This window comes from Falco rusticolus, chromosome 4 (assembly GCF_015220075.1).
Source record: "Falco rusticolus isolate bFalRus1 chromosome 4, bFalRus1.pri, whole genome shotgun sequence".
NCBI classification, from domain to species: domain Eukaryota; kingdom Metazoa; phylum Chordata; class Aves; order Falconiformes; family Falconidae; genus Falco; species Falco rusticolus.
Window position 1 is genome coordinate 73,995,263 of NC_051190.1, and position 20,231 is coordinate 74,015,493.

Genomic DNA, 20,231 nt, shown 5'->3' on the forward strand with positions numbered 1-20,231 from the left:
CTGTGTGTATTCTCATGGATTTGAGGAGAATCTGAGTCTCTCTAGGTCTGCCTCCCCACCTCGCCCCCCCCCCCCCCCCCACAAAAAAAAAAAAAAAAAAAAAAAAAACCAAAAAAAAAACCCCAAAACAAAACAAAAAGTGGAGGGTGGGGAATGAAAAATCTGACTTTCTTGGCAGTATAGGTTGTTGTTGCCAACTTGGAAACCAGGTAACACTAGTGATAAGCAAGGCTTCCAGGTTATAAATTAGATTACCCACAAAGAAACTTTTCCGTATTCACATTTAATAAGGTAGTTTGCTGTCAAGCATGAAATATGGAGATAGGAGGCTGGAGAAACTTGGAGGTAATTTTTGATTTACAGCTGCTATGCAAAACTTAAGAATCCTGAAATTTGTTGAATGTTAGCTTTGTCTCATGTGCTTGAGTATCCAAACCACAATGAACAGCAGAGTTTTGAACTTAGTTAAAAGCCATTTCATGGATCTCTTGAAAACCAATATCTAGAAAATAGTGAAGCTGAAAATCTATCAAATTATTCACAAAAGAGTAACTTTTTTTGTGTGTCTCGGCTCCTGATTTCTTAGTAATATGCCCACCCATCTGGGAACTGGATGTCTCACCATCCTGGCAGGTGTCTGGTTCAATCAAGTTTGAAAAGTTTGAAACTGCAATAGACTATCTGATCATCAGTTGGACATGTTTAAACCAATGCACAGCTGATCAAGAAGATGATTCAGACTGGATGTTAGGAAACCTTTCTGTATCAAAAGGGTGGTCAAACGCTGAAACAGGCTTTCCAGAGGTGATCGATGCCCTGTACTAGTCAGTGTTAGAGGCACTTGGAGATAATGCTTTTAATATATACGCTTTTGGTCAGCCCTGAAGTGATCAGGCAGTTGGATCAGATCATCATTTTAAGTCTCTCCCAACTGGAACTATTCTGTTCTATTCTAACAACTTGCTCTTTCACCACACTTAGAGCGTCTCTAGATGAAGTAATTGCCTAGTGATATGTGTCAATTGTAATAATAATGAGGCATATTCATATACATTTCATGTACTTCTTTCAGAAGTGTTTGCTGTCACTGGGACATGTTTTTACCTGGGACTTGTAGTTGAACATTAGGGAACAGTGCTTTTGGCTCTATCTTCTACAGAAATAGTGTATTTTTACAGTGAGGGTGGGGCAGTTCTTAAGGCCTTAAAGTGCTTAAAATGAACAGCTCTTCAGTGCTTAAAAATAGCAGCTCATAGGAGGACAGCCAAGAGAAACCTGTGATCCATGGCATGCCTAACTGAAGAAAACAGTTCAAATTCTGTAACATTCAAAATGTGATGGAGAGGGATCCCAAATCATCAAGGAACTGTATCCTGGAGTATTCAAAACTCACAGAGGCAGCCATTTCTTCCTCCTCTAAGATCATGCAAAGAAGTGTTGAGTGCTTCTTGGAACAGAGAGACACTTGATTGTGTACCACATCAGTAAAAAAATTCTGAGCGCACACCCCTCATGTAGATATATTTATTTATTTCTAAATTATATACATGTACTTCTGTACTATTATGTACATTATAAAACATACACTAAAATAGAAATTAAAAAGGATGATATAAAGGTGAAATAAACAGCGATTTATTTTCTTTCATTTATTAACAGTACAAAAATTATTTTCTTTCTGTACCTCAAAGGACTGTCTTGCGCATCCCAGTTTGGAGACCGCTGCCTTGAAGGACTAGTTAGCTTTGTCAAAGAAGTGATTGGGCAAAATCTGGAGCTATTTGCCCACAACATCCTTGCCTTAAAACTTTATCTCAGCTTAAACAATCCTTTTCCCCCTTAGGGTGAGTCTTAGTCTTTTGCTTACATACTACCTGTGTCTAAGGCAAACTCTGCTTATTTTGCTGCTTTAAGGTTCAGATTCTGCATCTGAAATTGGTATTTATATATGTTAATTATCGATGTATGATTACTGGAGAGATTCCATCAATATTCTGAATAGTGAAAGCTGGAGGAGAGCTTCTTACGAGGCATGTAGTGATAGGATGAGGGGGAATGGCTTTAAACTGAAGGAGGGTGGACTTAGATTAGATGTTAGGAAGAAATTCTTTACTGTGAGGGTGGTGAGGGACTGGCACAGGTTGCCCAGAGAAATTGTAGATGCCTCATCCTTGGCAGTGTTCAAGGCCAGGCTGGATGGGGCTTTGAGACACCTGGTGTAGTGGAGGGTGTCCCTGCCATGGCAGGGGGATTGGAACTAGGTGATCTTTAAGGTCCCTTCCAACCAAAACCATTCTATGATTCTGTGACTAATTCCCTATGTAGTGACTCACTGATGTTACAGAAGCTAACCACTTTCACAAAAAAGTCTTCTAAAATTAAGTGATGAGGTTTTTTACCTTTGTATACAATGCTTTCCTTAACTTAAAATACTCTTAATCTTTTTCCTTCTGCTGTGATATTTGTTGACAAGACAATAGTGATCTCCATCATTATTACCAACGTAGGTTTCCTCCTGAAGTATTTTTCAGGTTTTCAGGCTGATGTGCCTGGTATAAGATGGTACAGCCTCTTTGTCCCAACTAGTGCAGTATTTTAATTTTTTTTTTTTCCAATTTATCACATGTACTGCAAATTTATTTCTTGGATTCGGTGGCTATGCTATATTTTATACCAGTCTGTTTTTTAACGCTCTCTGCTGTTTCTTCCTGTATTGCGGTCTTGTTCTGGTTGTTTTTTTGTGGAGGAAAGGAATGTTAAAGCTCTTCCGTCTTTGGAATTCTGTCTTCGGTTATGGCTCAAATAAGACTCAAAATTGCAGGGACACTCATGTCTTACATTGTATTAAGCCTGTCTGTATAATTAAGAATTCTTTTATGTTCTAGTAAAACTTAAAGGTAGATTTATTTAATTTGTCTGGCTGTTACTTCAGAATTAGTCAGTGTTTTCAAGGCCCAAACAGTACTTGTACTCCATTATTAATATTTTAATATAGCTGTCTGATAGGTTCAGCAACGCTGCAGTTCCTATTTGGATAATACAAATGTATTTGTAAAGACAGGAAATGACAGTGTAGTTGCAACCCTGAGAGACTGTTTCAGTGACAGCCTTTAATTACAGTAAACGTTCTGTGTATGCTTCCACTCCCGAGTTGTACATGGCCCGTCACTTACACTTCACTCTTTCAGGCACTGACTATTGGAGTACTCTGTCCACACAACTATTTTTTCCCTATGCTAGCACTGCACTGAGCTCAAGCTAATGCATTCTGCCTTTCAGAGAAGTCCATCAGCTCATGCTCAGTAGCACCTGAACATAGCCACAATAATTCTGAGAGAGCAGCATGCCAGAGTAAATACATTTTAAAGTTCAGGCAAAATGAGCATTTCAGTTTCAAATCCACCATGTCCTTTCAGATCCCTTAAGGAGTACTTAAAAGGAAGATTTACTATATTCTTTGTAGCAAAGATGATTCATTTCCAAAGACTGATCATGCCCCATTTGGTTAAATAACTTGCTTACGAAAATAGTATCAGTGCTTTTCCTTGCTTCAAGATTCTGTTTGTAAATGCCCTAGAGCCTTCGGAGTGCTGCCACAAATATCTGCCCAAGAACAGGCAGCGGGATGGTCACAGATGAATTCATAGAGGATGTAGGCTGTAACTGTGCTGCCAGGGGTAAAGCAGAGAAAGAAACAGAAGCAGGAAGGGTCTGAGCTAAGGCTTTGAAATTGATCCTGTGTCTCCTTGTAAGTAAAACTTTAAATGTGGGTTGCCTGGCTTTGTAATCCTCGCTCAAAACCTAAATAATCTGAAGAAATAGGAAAGCTAGATGACTTTTTTTAGCACTCTTGCCTTCATTTTCAGATAGTTTTCTTGTAAGACTTTTTGTTTGGTTTGTTTGGGTTTTTTTAAAGAAACTGAATTCCTCAACTCCTAAGTACAGTAAATCCAATTTGTTGTAGCTGCTTTATTTTCTCGCTGAGAGAAAGTGGGAGATTAAATTTTAATCTTTGATCTTCTTGGTGAATTTCTCTCCTAGAATGTCAAAATTGAGAATGCTAATCCTTCTTTCCCTTTAAAGCTTTCATGGATCCTTGCTATCAAACCATAATTCACATTAGCCACACTTCTATTTGTAATGCTTCATATATGTCCTCTGTCTCCCTCTCAAGTTTGCAGCAGCAATTTTAAATCCTTAGTATTGCGGTCTGGTGTGGTTTCAGCTCCTTCTTTTCTAAACTTGTCTGTACTTTCTTTTTTTTTTTAAACAGCATAGAAAAAATATTGCATATTTTGATAAATATTAAAACTGTTTTGGCAGTATTTGGAATTTTGTTTTTGTGGAATTCTTTCTTTTGAAGTTTGCTGTACTATTGTACTCCTGCTGATAGACAGCAAGAAGGCAAGTTCAGTTTTCAGTGAGGTGGAAATCTGTGAATACATGGGAGTTTCCTTTTTGCTTAAAAGTCTAACTAGGAAAAGTTCTGCTGGGCATAGAACATGGACAGACAGACTCCTGCAATTTAGAGTGGAGCATACAGAGTGAGGTACAGCAAAGGAATGTACAGAATTAAACAAAATTGCAATCAAGCTTCTGACATGACAGAGGACATACTATTTTTAGAATCCAGGGGGATTTTGCATGGGTTTATTGCGCAGCAGGAAGCCAAAAGCTTCTGGATTGATAGCAGCCTGAGGAAAAGGACTTAATCTGCAAGATGCAGTAGATAGGGTTTTGTTTTTAAACCCTCATATTTTAATCTCTCATGCTGAACTTTTTAAAAGTGGGCTTAAAAGTTTTATTTTAAACTAGACCTTAAATTTTAAAAAAGTTAAAAGCTTTTTAAGTTATTGCTGCCTTCAAGGACAAGTTGTGTTGGTATATTTATAGCAAAGTGCTGGCTGACTCCAATGTGAAGAATACTCATTTTGTAGGGAGTGTGTCCTCTGCTCTCTTTTTCTTTTTTTCCTTTCTTTTTCTCTTGATAAGTTAGAGAATTATAGGGACTTTCCTTTGATGGTTTTGCATAGTTAATTACATTAGCATGGCAATGTATCCCCTTCTGAGCCTCTACTGTGTAATATTAAAATCTGGTTGTATAGTGACATCCTTGCTCTTTTCGACAATATCTATGCTCCTGTAGATAAAGGCATTGCATAGAATTTGCAAGAAAGAAAGCTCTAAGTTACTTGAACGTTAGTGTTTCATGCATTCTGAATTTCAGAGTCTTTATCCAATGTAGAATTCTAAGATTGGGAGCAGGGGGCAGTAGGGCATTTCAAAATAACAATGAGAAGTATTGAACGTTTAAGGGCCTCAATGCAATGCAGTTGCAAATGATGCACATTCCCAGTAGGAGAGCATATTGTATGGATCATGGAGTTTTTCCCTCTTGTTAGTATTACCTGAACTGTAAAAAAAAATAAATAAAATAAAATACTTGCTTTGGTATAGTAATGCTAAAGAACCTATTAAAAAAAAAAAAAAAAGTTTTCCTCTTTTAATTCCACAAAGAGAATTATCTCATGTCTAGAACAGGTGAACCTGAGGCTTTGATTTCAGAAAAGGGTTTTAATACCTTGATACTGTGGATGGAGGGAATAAAGAACATCAGGTAAAAAATAGGGTAAGTCAATCATGGTGCGTAATCATTAACTGTTGGAGTACAGTCATAGAGACTGAATTTGATCTCTTTGTGCTTTACTCATTTAAATAAATAAACTTGCATTATCATTTGCTTCTGAGAGTCCCAATTTTTCTTGCTTCATTTCTTAACCCTCATATTCATTTACTGTAGATTTTCTTCTATATTCTGGAAGTTACTGACAGGAAAAGCTACTATTTGATAGTGCGTATACGTGAATGAGAAGTTGAACAAAAGTTGTTTTTATATTCTTCTAATACATTTAATGCAGTTTACATGAAGTTCAATACCAAATTAAATGGACTTTAAATGACAACTAGTAACAATATAACCAATTTTTGTAAGGCTGGAAGAATAGTGCCAGGTTAAAATGGTGAGAGGCTAGTTCTGTATTTGCAAAGATATTACGTTATCATTGATATACAGACACAGTCTCTCTGAGATTCTTCAGACAAAAGAAATATCCAAATTATCCCAAATTTCAGTTTTATTTGACTATATTTACTGGTTTAAATAGATCAGGTCAAGAAGTTGAGTTTCATCCAGTAAAAACGAATAGAAAAATCCATTTTCCACTTTCAAAACAAAATTTAAAGTTCTTCTAAAATACAAATAGTGTGCACACACACAGATTCACAGAAATGTTTGGAGTCTTTTTTGAATTATGGATGGTATTTGTAAATTTAGGATACAATTTTCTTTTCTTTCTTTGAAATCCAGTTTTAATGCTACAACTTGTCATGGTTTTTTTCAGTGTTTTGTTAAAATAAAACACAGTTTAAATGATTTCTGAAAAGGCTTAAAGTAGAAAAAAGTGAAATGTCTGAAGTTAAAACCAAGAAAATACAGTGTAGTATGTTACCTGATTTCTTGAGCAAGAAGCTTTTATTAGCTGCCTTTCTATTTGGATAGCAAGTGATTGAGATTTAGACTGGTGCTTTTTCTTTGTCATTACTTAACATAATTAAAATTTTCAGTATTTTGTTATCCAAATTATAATTTAAAGTATGCTTGGCAAAGATTTTCATTGCCACCTGTTTTTTCTTCCCATGTATCCATTTCTACTGTTCTTTTCGGGGCGCAGGGGGGAGATTTCTGTGGGGGATTTTTGCCCCCTCTCCCCTTGGATCACATTTTCATCCTGCATATTCTTCATTCTGCAATTGTCTTAGACTTTGAAGCTCTGTCTTACTGTTTGCGTAGTTTGGTAGTTGTATTAATTCCCATTCAACTACCAGGAGGAACTTACATTGTTCACAGTTTGCAGCCCTCCCCCCCCCCCCCTCGCATTTTTTTTTTTTTTTTTTTTTAACCAACATGGTCTTCTATCTTTCAAAGTAAGTCAGGATTCCCTTATTCACTTTTTTTTGTGATTAGAAACATGGCATTCTGAAGGAGCTTGTATGCTGGTTTTGGCAAATCTTTTTCTATGTAGAAGATCCATCTGCTGAAACTCATGCTGGCTTAATATGTGAGTGGAAGTTTAAAAAAGTGGTTGTACTGTCACCCAAAGTTTACCCAACCATTTTGCAGTTGGTATTGCTGGTTTTACTGAATTAAAGGAAAGCATGTTAAAATGGCAAAAAAATAGACCACTGATTTTGGTGAAGTTTTCTTCATCTGCTCTGAAGAAAAATCTTGGTATTTTTCCTTGCCCCCACCACCTGTATAGAAGTGTTCTTTTAAAAGGGGTTCAGTTATAGACATATAACTTGTATTTACATGACTGACATGAAAAAAAATAATCCTTGAATGACAAGCTCAGTTTGAGAGGATATTTACTAAAGGCAAGTTTGGTAATCTGTCAAAAAAAGTCATTTGCTAAAAGCCCTCCATTTTCTGGCAGACAAGAATTGATACTTGAAGAACTGAATTAAAAGCTGTTCTTTAAGTTGCTAGTCAAGTTCAGTATTTTTCCTGTTTTCAGTCAAGATTTACTATCTGGGGAAACTGAAGTCTTATGGGTAAAAAAAGTCTCACGGGTAAAAAACATCTCACGTTATTCTCCTCCAAAGGAATCTGGCCTTGTTATTTGTGCAAGGACATGAAGAGTGTCAGTCACACACTGCAGTGTGTGTGTATTTTAATGAGCACATGCAAAGTTACCATATTGTAGTGTGTTCTGGTCCATTCTTGAGGTCTGTCTTCTGAAATAAAATCTCCACAGTAATTACACTAGAACTCAAGAGTCAAGTTGCTGGTATTTCTGCCAATGCAAGTTTAGCCAAGTTACTCCAAAGGTCAGGGAGATCAAAGGCTCTATAAAGTTGATGACAGTAATTTTATTACTGGAGGATATATTTCAAGATCTTCAGGCGATAAAAAGATTGCTGAAAAAGTTTCAAGGGGATCTATTCTGTGGCACAGCTAGTACCGTTGCTGTGTCACACGAAGATCTGTTGGCCAGTCAGAGTAAAAAAAAAAATGTGGTGTGGTAGGACATACGTGCTTTTTTTCACTGCAGCAGCTGCCATTAGAAGGTCTGCTGGGATCTAACTGCTCTGGCATCTAATTGGGGAATACTGTGTCTGTGCACAGGGCACAAACCTGAGGGAGGTGATATATTGCAGCATCAAAGTCTACTGGTAAGTAACTCATTTTCATACCTGCTGATCTAATTTCTCAAAGTCCAATGACATACCAGTCCAGACAGCTCACTGTCTTGCTACAGTACTGACAGTTTGAAAATTTCCTTTTATTTTAGAGTTGCTTTTACAAATTTTAGTTATGTTCATATATGCTATCAATTTGAGTTTGCATTCCATATTTCCTGTCCTAAATAAAGGTTTTTAAAGCTTGTTCTTTCTTATTCAAATGTTTTTATTTCTTTTCAGCTTTTATTTTCATTTTTACTTTTCACTACTCAGGTAGTTCTTGAACTGGAGCACTCATCTGATATAATTCCCTTTCTTAGGGAATTAGTCTGTTTGGTTTATTTCCTGTCTTCATCTGCTGGTAGGAGGGCAAATTGCCAACTGGATTGGCATTTTCTGGATTTGGAGAAATTAAACTTGCAGGTAAGAAATTACTGGTTTTTCACAGGTATAATTGGAAACAGAACTGACTTATTATTATTATTAAAAAAAATATCTGTAAGTGGGTCTTTCAGAATAGGCTTCCAGTGGCATTAATCTGGATTTGTTCCAGGGGAAACTGGAAATCCAATCTAGCTAAAATGAAACAAGAAATCTTATGTGGTTACCAAGATAAGGCTTTTCTGTATTAGGTTGGACTAAACTTGAGATTAATCTTTATTTACTTGTTTATTTTTAAATTTCCAGAGGTAATATAGTTACAGTATGGCAAATGACCAAAGATAAGCTGCTTTTTATATCATTTTGGTTTTGCACGCAGAAGCCCCACGTACAGGCTGTCTTTTGTCCCTATACCCTTCTACAAAGGAGTGAATCAAGTCAGGTCACATTTTCAAGATGCAGAAGTCTTAGATGTGTTACTTCAAAGGAGTAATTTCTTATCCTTTTGAGAGGTAGCAGAGTTCCCAAAAGCAGTGCTAGGGCAAACAGAACTGTTTGTGGGGTTACCTTATGAATTCAATGAAAAAACAAAACCCCCCAAAAAACCTGACACCAGCTTTAAAAAAATAATTTAAAAAATTTACTGTTGCAATGATCCATTTTCAGAGTGGTTCCAACGTGATTGTACCAGAACAAGTGAAAGGGCAGCATACTGTGGAGCAGGGATGGAAATGAACAGTAATTTTTCAATTGTATTTTATTATTATATGCATACCATACATAATTGTAGTCTGCTTGTACTTAAATAACCTCAAAATAATAAATCATGAAATAAACATATCAAATAAAATAATAAAAGTTGAGGACATTGTCAAGTAAATATTATGGAGAACACCTAACAGACAGGGCCAGTGAACTCTACTACAGAAGAACGTTTATTGGAAGATTTCACTAATCTCACTTTTCCCTACTTCTTAAATACACAATTAAAGGACTGAAAGTCAGAAGCACGCAGAGACACTTCTGGGATTAGCTGTATAAACCTGATGTTAATACTCTGCTGTTATTCTTGAATAAATATAAGTAAATTTACAGGCCTGGAAGGAGTGTATGTATCTGCACATCAAGCAGACACTTAAGCCTAACATGGGAATACGCTAGTGTTGATGAGTTAATGAATCCTCTGTATTCTTTTGTAATAGGTAGGAATTCATTAGCAGGATGTTTTTATTGAATACTGTTTCCTTTTTTTTTTCTTTTTTTTTTTTTTTTTTCCTAAGAGGAGCTTGATTTATCTACTGGTTTCTGATGTAAAGAACAACAAATATAAATGTAAACCAAATATTTGTTGGGTTTTAATGATGTCTTCTAGTTTTAAGATGATGATCTCATCTTTTTTGCTGCTTGTTTTTCCTACCAAATTATTAGTTGCCGTAGTATTTTTAAGTTTATGGAGGTTTTGAATTTACGGAGTTTTCTTTTTTTAGATATTAAATAAAACCTACCACAATCTAAATGTCATAACTTAGACAGGGTATACTGGGCTAACATGGTGAGACTGTGTATAATGTACTTATATATGTGCACTATGGAAAAATCTATGCTGTGAAGTAATAAAAAGGATATTTGATCATTGTAACGGCAGTTTTTTGAAAATGTTTTGTCTCCAGCGTCACTGATGCCCCACTCCTGTAATAAATCCCAACAAGCATTTTGCTGCATTTCCCTTGTTGCTTTTCAGTATGAAAATAACAATTCAGGAATTCCAAAAGAATTAGAAATATTCCTTTTCTGCCTGCCATCTCTTCCTATTTTTATTTTTTTTGTTAAGTTTTTCAGAACTTTAAATATGATATTAAGTTGTCTTATAAAAATACTTGTCGGGGTGAGGACTGCTCAGGGCACAAATGTTGGGAGCAGGAGAAAACTGATTGTTTTCTTTCTGCAGATCACAAAAAGAGAGCTTCTGCTACTTTTTGCCAACATGATTATAAAGAGATGGAAATGGTTATAGGTAGAGAAGATACCAGTTGTGGATGGTAGCTCACAGGTTTTCAGACAACCAAGAATTTTTTCATGCCTGGATTAGGTGAAATACCATAAATCACTTTAACCCCCCCTTGCTTTCTTACATATTCTCCTTATTCTACATAAAACTTTATGCACTCGGCAGTCTTACCTTGTTAGTCTGGGACACCCTTTTCAGCCATATCTCATACGCTGCCTTTCTTTCATTCAAAAAAAATGATAAAAATCATATAATGGCTTATTAAGATCCACTGTATTCTCCATGTACCAACTACCTTCCTGAGATTATTACATTTGGAAGCCGTTGGTTTTATCTTCTTTTTGGCTTTCAAGTTTTCTATTTTGACTGAAGAAAAGGAGTTAACAGCTTGTTGTATATGCTCGTTGTCTTGTTTTAACTCAAACTTCATTGTATTTCCTACTTTATTAACTTCTTTCTATAGTAAACCCTTCTGTCTCTCTTCCTGTTCCCTTTTTGGGATGTTCTTACTCCTGTATTAAATGGCTTGACATATTGTCTCCAAACCTTAGCTTGTATCATCCTTAAATAATCACAGCTACAGACCAATAGAACACTATCTTACTGAATTTTATTTAAAAATAGACCTGCATACTTGTGATCTTCGGTGTTATTCTTATGATGTATTATGGATTTTGTTCCATGTAAGTTACGCTTATAAGTTATGAGGTAATGTCCTTCATAAAACCTAGCCTTTGAGTCTTGATCTACAGGTGTTCGGGTCATTCTGATTTTCAGTTGGTGTTTCACACCCACAGTTCATTCTCAGGAACAGAAGCAGTAGAATAAAGCTGTTTGTACATAGGCTGTTTCAATTCAGTATGTTTTACTACAGACCAGCATTTTATATAGAAGCTTATCTACATTACATTACATTATTTTCATGTGAACTTTTGGTAGCACTTTTGAAATATCTCCCACTCAAGGTCCAAAATGTTCAGTAGTTCCTTTGTGTGTGTGTGTTTAAATAACAGAAAATATGCTTTTTACATTTTATTCTTGAATATTTTGTGAAACTTGCAAATTTCACAAATACCCCTATTTACCATTTGTACCTCTAAACGTATTCTTCATTTCTAGTTTTTGCTCCGTGAAGACTTTATTCTGATTTTCCCTCTGAAAACTTTTATATGCCAAACTTCTTTCACTATACTAGCAGATAAAGAAGTTTTAATAGTAATATTGTGCTTTTGGTTAAACGGCATAATTTTCATTGCGCTCGTGAGCATTAAGAAGAGTCCTACTTCAAACCCTGCAGTATCACAGCCTGGAGTTGGCCAGCACCAGTTACTGTGTTTGTGTTCTGAGGAACAAGAGTGCTACTGTAGAAACTCAGTCTGCCCTGGATAAAATAAATTGTTGTTGTTTGAGAGCTCTTAACTTCTAGAAAGAGCTCCTCTTGTCTGACCAGGAGCAGGACAGTACTTGGTCTTGTGCAGCATTTTTTCACACTGAGTGTTTTGAAATCTCTACTTTTTTTTTCCTCATTAAAACTTGATCATATTGCCTTTTTTAACACCTTTCTGTAGTAAATGCTTTTGTTTCTGTTTCTTTTCCTCTTCCTATTTTTGAATATTTGGAGCAGGGTCATTTTTGCCTCATGGTGATTAAGAGTATGAGGATGCTGTGTGCTGTGTAGTCATGGCGCTTAAGGACATGGTTTAATGGCAGACTTGGCAGTGTTAGGTTTACAGTTGGACTTGATGATCTTAAGGGTCTTTTCCAACTGAAATGATTCAACGATGCTGTGCAGTTTAATACTTTGACTTTTAAAATAAGTCTGGTTAATAGGCATAAATTGATACTCTCTTTGTTTATCTTGAGAGAATTGCTGTTTGCAAGCAGTGCCTTTAATAAGTCTTTGCTATAGTGGAATCTCATGATACTTTAAAAACGGCTGCAAAAGAGGGAGCAGCTGAATAATCTAGAAGGCTAAAAAAATAGATGGCAACTACCAGCACCTGCTGTGAGTATTTTGTCTAACTTCTATTGTCTGTACTGCTATTTTAGATATACTGAATACTGTGTTTGGACTGATTTTATATATTCCAAGTTATTTATAGATATTTTTAAAGATTCAGAATAAAGCATAATAGTTTTAAGAGGAGAATAGTTACTTCTGTGTCCTACTTGATGCCTGGTTTTCTTCCTGAGCATGGTAGAGTGGTTTAAGTAGTGATATACTAGAACTGTCGTAAAATGTTGTTTTGCTAAAATCCCTCAAGCTGTTTGGCTAGTGTTTGATCAGAATTTCTTTGCACACAAAGAAAGGGTGAAATGTTAGCTTACTACAGCATAAAGATGTGTGAGAAAAGCCTCAACACAGAAACTTTACATGTAAAATGCCGAAGTTCCACTATTAGTAACTTGTCTGTAGATGGCGTGAGTTTGTTGTCTTTGCTCAGCGTGCTTGTTTACTGATAGGTTAACACTGCTGCTCAGCTGTGGTGATAACGTACAGGAGTTGTCCAAAGGGAAATTTACACGTGCATGTTGTGTATGAATTTGCACTTAGTTACTGTGTGTATAGTTTCTAATATAGACTGTGCCCTATTATGAAACTTCTATAAAAGCATACAAGAACTCCTTCTGAATAAGGAGGTGATGTAGTGTAACTGATTAACCTCCTAAGAACTTGCTATGTCACTGTTTAGGTTTCCTCAAATCAGCAAGCCTTTAACAGACCTGTTTAATGCTCGATGTGCCCCGTGGATTAAGGGGATTACCTGGGGAAGCGAGTACCATAGAAGATATTTTAAAGTATTGAGAGGTTTGGGTTATCAAAGCGGTTATTCCTGTAGACCACTTAGAAGAGGATGAGGAGGGACATCTTTGGGTAGGAAAGTTTTTACCTGTATGAATGCTGGGGGAATTGGTCCTCTTGAGAAAAGTTTCTTGCAAATAATTTTGTTCACTGCGGTGCATCACCACCTTCTCTTGCAAAATTGCTGTGCATCTGTCTCTTCTCAAATTCAGCTACTAACAATTCCTTACTGAACTTGCTTTCCTTACCTTGTTTTGTGGGAAATTTTGGCTCTTTGAGTGGTGTTACGTTATTGTGCCCTTCCCGAGGTTCTTGTCAAAGCACTTCAGATACCACCAGAATAAAAACTTCGTTGTAAAAATAGACCTGTTGACAATGTTATCTGTGAATTTATATAAATGTATGCATACCATGAATAGTTATTTAAATTGCTAGACAGTTTGGCGCTTCATATAACAACATGGCATTTGACTTTGAACTGAGCGCATTCAGTACAGAGATAGATAACTTTAGCTCTTTGCTTCGGGCCAGAGATAGTCGAATTTGTTGTAAAACAGCATTTTATTATTGCCTACTATTTCATGGATTGGAGAGTTTATGGATTAACAAGCAACATTACTTTTGTTTCTAGAGTTATTCTACAGCAGTATGAGGGTAGATTGGAGGTTGCCTTGTACTATTGGAAAAAGACCGACCTTGTCTTGCAGCCTGGAGAACCCTATACTTTCCTTCTTTATGACTCTTGGCAGATGATTTCCAATATTGGCATGTTAGCTTCCTCATTTCCAGAATTTTAGAAAACTGGTCTGCTTCATGAGAATGAGGCAAAACTAATTTGAACATGTAAGGTACTCAGTTAACACATTTTCTGTAATTTAGAAACATAAATTACTAGAAAATGGAAGGTGGTAGAAAACAGAATAACTGTGTGCTATATTTTACCTGGAAGCATATAATGAAATCACCATGTCTGGTTTTTAGTTCATTCTGAAGAAGTATTGGGGGAGGAGGAAGGGGAGGTGTTCAAACTGTGAAAAAAATTGGGGAGGGGGAAAAAGGACATCACATTCCTGTAGTTGGTTTGCAAAGTAGTTGTCCTGTTAATAATCATGATACTGGCAGAAAGAATCTTTAGAACGCAGTTGCTTTTTTACTGCTTTTGCAGAAAGCTTTTTTCTGTTTCTAAGTAAGTCTCAATAGGTTTCTAAGTTGCTTCCCCTAGGAAAAATGAACAGTTTAAGATGCTTTATGAAAACTGCAATCTGGTCACTTGAAGCAGAACATCATTTTGGTCACGACCATTTGCCCTGGTTTTCTTTCTGTACCTTAAGGAATTGTATTTAATAGGCTGAAATTTACTGCTTTTTGTATTCACAGGACTGTGCTAAAGAACAATGACTTGCGATCAAGACAAGAATTAACTACTCACCTCACCAATCAGTGGCCTTCCCCAGGAGCTCTGGATGTCAATGCTGTTGCCTTGGACACTCTGCTCTACAGAAAGCACAATCAACAATGGGATGAGTAAGCTCAGTATTTATTTTGATTCACCCCTAGAGGAACAGGGAAACTAAAGTTAAGCATTTCATTTAGTATACTCTGAAATGTATCCTGTTGGAATTACCTGTTACAATATGCAAGGATCATCTGGCAGAAAAAATCAGTTTCTCTCACCATAAAAATTTTCTTTAATTAAAAAAAAAGGAGGAAAAAAAGGAAGTTGTTGCTTTAGGAAAAATCAGTTTTAAAAAACAAAAAATAGCATTTAAGAGAAAAAAGCTGAACTGCCTAATCTTTTTCAGAAAACTTGTTAAGGAGAATTGAAGATATATAGTTAGATCTTTAAATGTGTTACTATTAAGTATTACTTGCCTTGCAGGAAAAGTTTTCAAAGTCTGGACCAGCTTTCAGCAGAAGTTAGTCTTTCTCAGTCCTCTCTGGATCCAGGTCACTCACAGGATGGGAAGCAGGATGGGATGAGCCTGTTAAACGAAGGTGCAGAGCCAGTCTGGTGGCTTCCTTTTGTTTTGTTCTTCATAGCTCTGATCTTCAGTCCCTGTGAGATGCATTTTCGGTGTGAACAAACTTTGCATTAAACGGCATATTTTTTCATTGTTAAATTGTTTGTTTCCCTAAGGACTATACTTCAAATAAGTTTGGATTTTTGAAGATGCCCACCCCGCATCCCCAATAATTATAAGACTTTGTACTGTATTTAAAGCTAAGCTTCAAATATGTTGCCTATCTTCCTTCTCCATCGCAGAACCAGCTACAAGGTGGATCTTCTGTCATCTTTCTGCTATAACTAACTCAAATCTTTGGAGTTCTTTAAATTTCCTTTCTACTTTCTTAGAATAAAGATTAAAGGCACTGGATTTGCAGCTACCACTGTCATTCTCGAATCTTGCATTCAACATTTATCTGTGGAGATGCAGCCTGACAGTGTCCCTGTTAGAACAGGGAGACGAACATGATGTGAACCATGCTAGTATATAAATGTAATACACACCCTTTCAGAATCTACACTTATCAAAGTTTGGCTGCTCCATCTTGTGGGCAATTGTGAAAAGCAGAAAAATGCTGGAAGACTTATGAAATAGGAGTAATTTGGGTACAGAACATAAATTGCTATAAAAAATCCTTTTGTATTTCATCAAATATTAACTTTAAATAGACTTGACAATACAGAGCCTTAGCAGTTCATAACTTTTAAAATTTCTTGGGTTTAAAGTATCAAGGATGTAAAACTTAGAATTTTTTTTAAAACTGTAACCAGTCTTTAAATTATTAGATTTAGCTTTATATAGCTTAGAGAAAGTGAAATAGAATCAGCATGGCTGCTCTGAAGAGAGTTCTGTGCAGATCTACTTTCAGCTGTTGGGGCTTTTTTTATAATATTAATTGTTTGAAGTTATGGATTGTTTTATCTTCTGTAAATAAAAACGTGGCAAAACTGCTGATAATAATAGTTTAGGTTTTGATTTCAACACTGTCTTTAAGGGTAGCATAACATCTCACTTCTAAATTAGTAATTTTCATCAGTACCTAAGTTTAAATATTTTTTTTTTTTAAGACGTGGCATGTGATCTTGCTGTTAAAATACCTCTGATCTAACTGGGTATGGAAGTTTTAATTGAAAGATTAGAAGTAGTAAACTTTCACGTTACTAGTAATCCCACTCATGTAGTCAGATTTTTAGCTTCACACTTGTAGAAATCAAGGGCTGTGCCCAAACAGTGTCACTCTGCTTTTTGTGTATTTTATGTCCTCCAATGGAATGTAGTTTTCATGGGAATAAATATTTTTATAAAAGTGAAGAATTTTTAAAAGTCTGAATATAGTTCATTTTTAGAGAAAGCTATTCAGTCACTTGAAAAAAAGTTCAGCAGAGGTGAGACCCTAAATCTACTGGAAACTGCTGATAGGAACCACAAATGATGGAAGAGAACTATGTGTGACTTATTTTTTTTCATAATGAATTGTTGGGCAGGGCATGGTTTGGGTAGTTTGGTTTTTTTCTTACTACTTTCTTATAAAAGTAAAACTTTTCTGTCAGGAACAGGAGACACGATTGTAAGAAATGCTACTTTATAGAGGTGATTTTAAAAAAAATCTGCTAAAGGGCTTATGAGTAAAAACTTGTATCTGTGACCTTTTTAAGTAAGGTGATCTTTTCTATTCTGCCAGTGAGCCAGGAGGATGAAACAGGAAGATGCTGGTAGATGGTGTTCATTATAATGTCGCCTATTAGTGGAGTTGGTTTTTTCCAGTGGTTGGAGCCTAATGCACTTCAAATTACCAAGGTTTAAAAACCAAAACATCTTTATTTTTAAAGAAATATATCCTGATTGCAGTTATATTCTACTCCTTTCTGAGAGGTTTAAAATTAGATCCCAGGTACTGCTGTGTTAATAACGTCATTTCCATTTATATATAAAGGTACTGGAATAAAAACAGCGCTTGAATTAGTAACTTCAGTTCCCCACGTAGTCAGTGGAGCCTCTGAATATATCACTCTGTAGCAGACTGACTACAGCCCAGCATGTAATGCACAGGTAGGGATCTCTACCGCCTGGACAGGGAACGTGTGGCATAAATCATGCGTCTTCCTAATGGCGTTTATGAAGTATGTGTGTGCGGAAGCAGTATGTAATTCATAATAGTGCAGGTGAAACAGCTGGGGTTTTCTCTAGTCCCCCTTTTTTTTCTTTTTTTCTTTTTTTTTTTTTTTTGTGGTCAGGTCTTCTTGTGCTGTAAAAATTATTAGCTGAATTCTTTTCTTTTTTTTCTTAACAGGGAAGGAAGACACTCCATCATTGCTTGGTCTTTGTGGCTCTCTTACATCAGTAGCAAGCTACAAATCTCTTACAAGTCTGAAATCAAGTGAATATCTTGCAAGTCCCACAACAGAAATGACGAGTCCAGGCTTAACACCATCTTGAGATACATGCAAGGGCGAAGAACTTTGTGTTGTATGCATTTGGTTTGTGTTCCATAAAATGACTTGCAATGAAGACTACTAGTTCTGACTTCAAAAATGAGCTGCTTATTTTCTTTCTTTTCATGGTTACCTGTTTAATTCACAAATTCTGTCAGTTTTCATTCCCCTTTTTTTTTTCCCTGAAAAGTACTTCTCAGATTTTCTGTTTTAGTCTTGAAATATTTATATATGTCCTATACCTGACCAAAAACTTCAATCTGATGCTTATGACTGATTTTTAAAATGAAACAGTTGAAATCAGTCCCCTGCTTAATTGCCATGACTTCTGTTCCTCCTTGCAATGGCCTGGCCCTACTCTAGCCACGGTGCTTCTCTGCAGTGCTTTAAATATCTATCAACTCTTGCAGAACAGACAGGGAATCCTTAATGCCAGTCTTTGTAGGCAAATAAACATTTTACCTAAAAATCCAGCTTTTCATCTGTGTATGTGAAGTAGGATGTCAAATAGCATATTTAACCTATCACCTGCTCTTCTCAAGTTGACTCAGTGTTAGATTTTGCATTCCTGTTAATAATCATGGCACTTAGATGTCTGAATCACACTGAAGAATCACACTGAAACACTTACTAATTCTTGAAGTTGCATGTGAATAATAACTGTAAGTTGATCGTATAAAAATCAAGCATACTTAGCAATTTGTAAACATTGAGGAAACTCACTAAATGCTTTTGAGTGACTAGAGTCAAGATAATCAAATGTTATATGAGAGATTTTTGGTTTATTGGCCTTGCTGGAAAGATGGGGACTAAGGATGGTGGCGTGAGCACCTTGGGAAGTTTGGATTGTGTGTTTATTGGCAAGATCCCAAGGAGACTGTAAAAGGGGACACAAAGACAACGTAGTGACAGTATTCTCATGTTAAAGATTCCTTGTGTTCCTGTATTAGTACAATATGTATTTTTCTTGATGAGGTAATACAGCAGAACTTATGTCAGTTTTCTCAAATTACTTGCCATTGATTTAAATTACTGATAGCAGGGGGTGGGCAGGGAAAGGGAGATGTTTTTTAGATGAAACTAACTTTCCAGATTACCCAACAGTTTCAAAGTTTGCAAATGAATTTTTGAATTGCAAACTATATTCTTAATTCTTTGTAAGATACAATGAATCCTTTATCTATGAATTTTGCTAATCAAGGTAATGCTTATAAGTATGATTAGTAACTTTTTAAACAAAACTTAAATGCATGTAAGTACATTGTATTTATAAGTGCTAGGGAAAATGCTTTTTTGTGCCAAAGAAGTTTCATAAATTGTTTACATGAGTAGCTGCAATACAAGACAGATTTTTAATTACTGCTTACTCTAGGTGTTTACAGTATGTCACTACACTCTGTACAGTTTCAGTTGATTTGTGTCTTGTAACAGTACCTTGGCACTACTACTATAATGTGGTCATTTTAAGGTGGGCTTGAAAGAAAGAGGATTCATTCTTACTTTTACTAAAAGCTACAGGAAATGCTTAGCCTTTGTAAGGATGAGGCTACGCATCTCTGGAACTCAAGGCACTGTTGGATTTAGCTGGAGGAGGTTCAAGATACATCTTCCCAACTTTCTGGTCCACAGTGCTGGAGGTCATTGCATCCATGGCAGGGTAGGCAACTACTGATGCCATTTTAATGCAGATTTTGAAAGCAGTTTAGCAAAATCCAGCAGACCTTGTCTTTCAAGCCCTCATGTACCCACCCAGTTATTTCTCTGTAATAAACACTGACCATTAAATCCTTTCATACACTGCCAGAATGTCCATTACTTCATGGAACTTGTTATTTTGTTATCACATTAAGCACATGTTCTCTCTTGGCAGTTGAGTAACATTATGAAATACTAATTTGTAATTAGAGATGCATTTTTACTGCAAATACAATGAGGGAATCCAGATTCCACAAGTCAACATTCTGCGTCAAGGTACAGTGATGTAATTGGTCTTGTTTGCTGTTCAACACTCTCCCCCGTGTCAGTATTTTGGAGGGGGCTATAATCATGATCTTCAGTCATGGTCACTGCTGGCTCTTTTCTTGGAGCTACTGGTACGAAATTCATGTGTCATTCAACTGAAGTCTCTTATGTAGTCTAACACCACTGAGTTTCTGGGTGTCATTTTGTGCATGGGAAATCAGTTACATGCGTCTTTCTCGGTTCTTAACATTAATAATTTAAAAAAAAAAAACTGAAAAATGCCAAAACTGTATGTTTTGTTGCCTTGACGTTCCATAAATGTTGCATGTAAATTAAAAGTTTTGCATCATCACTAATTACTAGTTTTTGTCTGTTTTAATGGTACAGGAGAAACAAAT

At 36.1% G+C, this 20,231-nt stretch overlaps 1 protein-coding gene across 2 annotated transcripts in view; it reads left to right on the top strand.

The window, feature by feature from the left end:
* The window catches only part of RUNDC3B (RUN domain containing 3B), a 54,718-nt gene extending 35,044 nt beyond the window's left edge, over positions 1 to 19,674 (top strand). Inside the window, exons 9-11 of one of the 2 annotated variants that reach the window (XM_037386784.1) lie at positions 14,811 to 14,957; positions 15,313 to 15,428; positions 17,730 to 19,674. In XM_037386784.1, coding sequence (XP_037242681.1) covers positions 14,811 to 14,957; positions 15,313 to 15,428; positions 17,730 to 17,875 — 409 coding nt within the window. In that variant the 3' untranslated portion in view covers positions 17,876 to 19,674. The remainder of the gene's footprint in view (positions 1 to 14,810; positions 14,958 to 15,312; positions 15,429 to 17,729) is intronic. The other variant, XM_037386785.1, reaches the window with a different exon arrangement.
* The last annotated feature ends 557 nt before the right edge of the window (positions 19,675 to 20,231 follow it).